The sequence below is a fragment of the Sceloporus occidentalis genome, unplaced genomic scaffold, assembly GCF_023333645.1.
Source record: "Sceloporus occidentalis isolate IW3139 unplaced genomic scaffold, rSceOcc1.0.p SCAF_2, whole genome shotgun sequence".
NCBI lineage: Eukaryota > Metazoa > Chordata > Lepidosauria > Squamata > Phrynosomatidae > Sceloporus > Sceloporus occidentalis.
The window spans coordinates 250906942-250913168 of record NW_028316982.1 but is presented as its reverse complement, the minus strand read 5'-3'; the positions used below and the strand labels follow the sequence as shown (position 1 = coordinate 250913168).

Below are 6227 nucleotides of genomic sequence, written 5' to 3'. Positions count from 1 at the left end.
CAATTCTAGAGAGATGAATGGAGCCACCTGTTTCCAAATTTCCTGAATTGGAACCCAATACCAGCAAAAGCAAAGATGATTTTTCAAGCTGATTGCAGGTTACACCTTGGGACTTTAAATAGAAATCCTATGGTGTCAACATGTAGTCAGGAAGATATATGGACTTTTCTTAATGCCTGTCCACCCTCCACTCCTGTGCCTGTCCAGACTGATGAAGAGCCCTGGTAGCTTGAAAAATATCCTTTTAATAATATTTTAATTGGCCAATAAAGGTATTAAAAGGTTTGCAGATAAAGAAAGACAAACAGTTCATGATTTATGATTTAATTTTGCTTAGGATTCTTGTCAAAAAAATCCAGTAGAACACAGACAATTGTGCTTCAGCACGGTGACAGACAGTAGTTCAGTTACAGCAGAAGAACTTCACATCATTAAGTGCCGTTTCATCACCACTTCCACTCTTTTCTTCCACCTTTGTCTGGAGCCCACATATGAAGCCCACAGGGCAACGCTTACTCCATGGACCAAAAGTGCCCCAGTCATGTGACTTGCCCATCACTACAGACCCATCTTCGCAGGTGAACTGGATGTTGTTGGCTGCTGTATCATCACCAAGTCCCTGATTTGCAACCGCTTGCAGAGAGAAGGAAACCAAGGAGCCTCTGGGGCACTTCACAACATCTGTCCAAGTTCCCCACCTGACAAAGAAGACAGTGGTAGCAAAGCAAAGTTTATACTCATGTATAAGTCTAGAAAATTTAGTCAAAAATTTGACCCAAAAAAACTAAGTCAACTTATCCACAGGTACTGTATTTTAACTCCTATAAAAAGGAACCATCCCCTGGTGAAAAACAAGTGTGTAATCTGTCCTGGAATCACTGACCCCCTGCTCTCTGGTCTCTCATCCATCCAGTCTTTAGTATGAGCACAAACAGTTATGCCTGCTGGAATTTTGCAAGCTCTTCTGCATTTTTTTTACTTTGCTTCATCCTTTAGATCCTTTGTTTATGCCCCTACATTTTATCTTCATCTTATCCATTGGTAATATAAAAATCCATAGTTTTTGCCCCCAAACCTGCCCTAGACTCACACACGAGGTTGACTTATAGTCAAGTATATAAAGGCAAAGGTAAAGGAAGTTCCTTGACATGAATGTCTAGTCCTAACCGACTGTAGGGGGTGATGCTCATCTCCATTACTAAGCCAGAGTCAGCATTGTCCAAAGATGACTCAGATAGTCATGTGGCCAGCATGACTGTACTGAATGCTGTTACCTTCCCACAGAAGTGGTACCTATTTATCTACTTGCATTTGCATGCTTTCAGACTGCTAGGTTGGCAGAAGCTGGGACTAGTAACGGGAATCATGCAGTGCTTGGGCCTCAAACTGCCAACCTTCTGATCTTACAATAGTCAGAACTGGTGTCTTAAACACTAAGCCACTGCATCCCACAGTCAAGTATATACAGTGTACAAAAAAAGTGCAAACTGCACACCAGTTGAGTATATATGGTGCACAAAAGGTACAAACTGTAGACATAGTCAGGGCTGGTTCCACCATTAGGAAGAGTAAACTGATCAACAGCAGCTGCCTTTGAGCTGTTCTGGACTCTCCGGTGTTTTTTCCTTCTGTTAAATGGCAGACCTGCATATGCCACTGATCTGTCCTGGCCCTCTTAAACCACCTGTTGTCTCAGAAATGGTGGAGAAGAACATCCCATTGTCAGCACTGAATAGGATTCAAACATCCCAGGCAGTTTTCAGGGAATATAGACTGGGCTCTACCCAATTCCTTCTACACTAGGCAGCAAAATGCCTTGGGTTAAGCTTGGTCATAGACTATTTACTTTAGCATCTTTCTTGCATTCTTTCTTAAAAGATTGACATCCAGCTGAGAGTTTTTAAAATGTAGTTGTTGTGAGTGTTTGCAATTTGAGATTGATTTAATTTTTGCAAGAATATCACAAATAATTTTTCTCCTCGAAATGAACCCACAGTGTTTTTATGCAAAAGGTGAGGCCAAAACATGCCTTTTCATTAAAATACTTTTTAAAAGATCTTATACCAAAAAATCCTTTATGTATTTTTCAGGAAAGAGGTCCTGAAATAAAAATATTAAATGGCAGCAATTCAGTTATTTCTATGGGGTGTCTTTGGTGTATGAAAAAGTTAATCTGAATATTCTTTACATCCCTATGCAAAGTGAATTAATACTGAGACTCTATGGATCAACATACTATATAACATCAGGTTATCATTTAGATGAGGATTAAAGGGATGGATACAGCCCATCAAAGTCCTGATGGATGATGGTAATGGAATGGATTGTCATCCGCTATAAAACCTGCCCATCATAGGACACTGTTGCATTTTCTGCAACACACTATCATGCCTACCCTTCCTTATATAAATTTGGAAAAAATTGGAAATCAGACTTCCTCATCTTCAAGTTCAATATTACTTTTGTAGGTGGTGTTAACATTAATTAAACATTTCCTATAGGTTTGGGACAAAGAAAAGTCTGGGGACCACTGCTCTAGGGATTTGGAAGTAATTAGATAGAGTCCATCAGTTTCTCAACCAGCATTCAAGAATTCAGTCTCAGCACACACACACCCCTATTTTGCTCTTTCCAGCAACAAAGTCAAGGGCACAGAGTAGAGAGAGCAAAAGGTGACTCACGGCCCAGCTTTAGACTCTACTGCAGAACCATTTGAGCAATGGAGGCGAATGGAATTCAGAGATGTGTCATCATTCCACACAAGTGCACCTTGGTATGGTTGTACCTGGAGGAGAATGAAAAAAGTCCATGTGTTAATGCTAGTCCTTGAATCATGGATTATGATATTGCTTATCTTAATGAATGAGTCCTACTATATTTTCAATGGGGATTTCCTTGGTACTTGAATTTGCACTTTCAAACAAACTGTATTGTAATGACCAGATTTTTTCAATTATAAGCAAATTAGTGCTGGTCATTGTGGAGAGAAGGCAAAGTTTGGCCAGCCCTAGCAACATCCAATGAAGATGGAGCAGACTCCAGCCAATCAGTTTCAAGTTAGACAAGGAATGAAAGGACAGTTAGAATCAGTTAGTGGCAGTTGAGGTCTGACAGTGAGGGACTCAGGAATAACAGAATTCTGAAAGGAAGTTACTGTCATAAAGTATCTAGAGATACATCATCACCACCATCATGTTTATTTATATCCTGCCTTCCTCCCACTACAGAGACTCAAGGCGGCTAACAAGTCTAAAACAATCCAAGTTAAAACACTATAAAACATGCAAAATACAAGTCTGAAAAACAATTAAACAATTAAAAACAGTACATTATTAAAATTTAAAGGTAAAAACTTTTTAAAGAAAAAAACAGTATCCATGTCATGCGAAAAGCTGATGGCATAAAAACATCTTTACATGCTACAGGAAGGACAGCAAGGATGGAGCCACCAAAAGCCTTGGTGGTTGGTGTAGAAATATGTGGTAAAGAGTACCCAGAGAAGTACGGAGAAGGTCCTGGGGTAGTGAAGAAGTCTATTGATTCTAAAGAGTTTGAATGCAGGCTTCTCTGACGTTTCAATAAGATAAGGAAACACGACACCAAAACAACATAATAAGAGAGAATTTGGGGTTAAGTTTCTTAAGAAAGGTAAAATAGTGAATCCGTTTCATACATAAGTGGCAGGTGGGATCAAAAGGCCTATGGTACTGCCATCAAAGGGAAGTAATTAAAGAGAATAAGGTGATTGTCACAGTCATGTATACCCAGAATTGCACACAACATCTACTGCACACAGATGTAGATTTGCATCCACCTCAAAAGGCAACCAGTTCAGTTCCATAGCATCCAGCTGAACAAACCACAGGCCAGTATGAAATGTTCTGCATGAAAAAGAGCTTCTTTTCCTTTGTGTTTCACCATGCATACCCTCCAACAGGGACACATCTGACCAAGTAACATCAGAGTGTAGTAAAGGTAAAAGTTTCAAATGAGGCAAAACACACCAGTCAGAAGAGGCTACAGCACTTTGCTTTTGCCTCAGCCTACTGAGAAGGTCAAGACTCTTCCTCCACCCTGCCAGTCCCTTCAGCTGAACTTCATTAAGTACAAACTACTTTTGCACTTTGAATCCAGTGTGCAAAAACTGAAACAAACTGAAGAGAAAGGGGGAAAGTGGGAGGAGGAGAGAGAAAGTGACATTTTAGAAGCAGCTGAAAAAGTGAGATGACAGAGGATTGATTGGGACTGTCGCTGCCAAACAGAGACAATTGGCATGTTTGTGACAGTTTTTTAAGCTCTTTGCATAGGCATGGCATGAATTGAAACCTGTTCCATAAAAATATGTGCTAATAGATCAGAGAGGCCAAAGTGTGACCCAGAGATCACCCACTGTATCAACCCAGTATCCTTGGATTGTCTTCAAATCTATGCACACAGACACAACACACTAAATGAAAACTGATGAAACAAACCATAGTAAGATCTCTTCAACACTGGAATAGATTATTTCTGAGAGTGGAGAAATCTTCTTCTTTGAAAATTTAAACAGAGACTGGTTTGCCTTCTCACAGGACTGTTTTTGGTGTGTATCCCAGTTCTATGTTTTAAGTGTCAAATACCCACAGAAGCCTTGAGGGAACTAGGCCTGGTCTTTAGCAAGATGTAGCCCTATCTTTGGAAAACAGAAGCGACCTAAAGTAAGTTTGTGTTTATTTCTTTTTTTGGCTTGAAACAAGACTAGCTAGAGTGTATACACACTGTAGAAATAATGTAGTTTGACCCCATTTTAAGTGCTGTAGCTCCATCCTACCGAATCCTCAGATTTGTAGTTTTACAAAGTCTATGGCCTTCTCTATCAAAGAGGGCTGATGCCTAACAAAACTACAAATCCCAAGATTCTGTAGAATGGAATAATGGCCATTAAGGTGGTATCAAACTACATTGTTTCTACAGTGTAGATGCAGCCTAGGAGTAGATTAGTATACTATGCTATGGTCTGGGGGAAAGTGAAAATGGCCTCTGGATCCTCAGAGGTTCCTCACCCCTGCTACAGATCAACAAGACAAACAAATGGACACCAAAATAAAAACACCTTCAGGGCAAAACCAGTAGCGTATCCTTCGGGGCATAACACTATATTTCCCCAGGTGCCCCACTTTCCTCCATTTGGCACTGTGAGTTCAGCATCATGTTTTCGGGCTTCGGAATCCCAGAGGCAGCAAGAGAGAATGAAGAAGAGAACGGCAGTGACAGAGAAGTCCATTGTAAGCAGTCTGTTTTGGATCTAGAAGCAAGAACATTTATGGAGAAGAACAGCCGTAAGAATGTGCTAAATATTGCATTTTCTTAAGTAAGGTCCTATACAGACAGCCAAAATAAAGCTGCTTCGAGCCACTTTGGCGGTATGGTGTTTCAATGATGCATGCGTCCTAAGAGTCTGGAAGCTGCACCAAAGCTGCACTCCAGTCTTTAGGACTGGAACATGGCTTTGGTGCGGCTTCTGGACTCTTAGGATGCATGTATCATTTAAACAGCATACCTCCAAAGTGACTCAAAGCAGCTTTATTTTGGCTGTCTGTAACAGGCCTAAGTTTCTAATGTAACAGGTTTATCAAGGATGGTATAGAAAAATTCTGACAAACAATAACTGTATATATATATTACTTTACTTTATATCCTGAGAGCTTTGCTCTAGTCAAACTCCCTATGACTCCTACCTTACAGAAATTGATCTCAAGGGGACATCCAATTATGGTTTTTTATGGGTTTTTCGGGCTATGTGGCCATGTTCTAGAAGATTTTCTTCTAGAACATGGCCACATAGCCCAAAAAACCCACCAAAAAAAAAAAAAATGGATGCTGGCCATGAAAGCCTTCAACTTGACATCCAATTATTTTTGGCTGAAAAAATAAAATAGATTTGCTGACTTTTCCTACAATTTGATTGTTACAAATAGCTCAGAGGCGGTCACCTGGAAGTTCAGCTGAGTCAGTTCCAGCATCCAAAATCAATCCTACCTGGGAACTATATATTTTGGATGTCAGTTTGAGAGATAGGGAGACAGTTTTAGGTTTATTCTACTTCTTCTCTACAATAAAGATAGTATAATAATTGCTGAAGTAGTTTGGTTCTGAAAATTGCTCAGACTGGTTGGGAAATGCCTCCAGAATCAAGCACAATTGTCCATCAAAAAGAAACCCTCATCATTTCTCTATACCTTTCTATA

General features: G+C 40.0%; 1 protein-coding gene across 1 annotated transcript; it reads right to left on the bottom strand.

Annotated features, from left to right (window-relative positions):
• Positions 1-366: 366 nt before the first annotated feature.
• On the bottom strand, positions 367-5263 carry LOC149319987 (vitelline membrane outer layer protein 1-like). The gene is made up of 3 exons (XM_089508241.1): positions 5093-5263; positions 2682-2785; positions 367-698 (listed from the first exon to the last, which is right to left on the bottom strand). The coding sequence occupies exons 1-3, from the start codon at positions 5261-5263 to the stop codon at positions 404-406; spliced, it is 570 nt and encodes a 189-aa protein (XP_089364367.1). The 3' UTR covers positions 367-403.
• Positions 5264-6227: the final 964 nt, after the last annotated feature.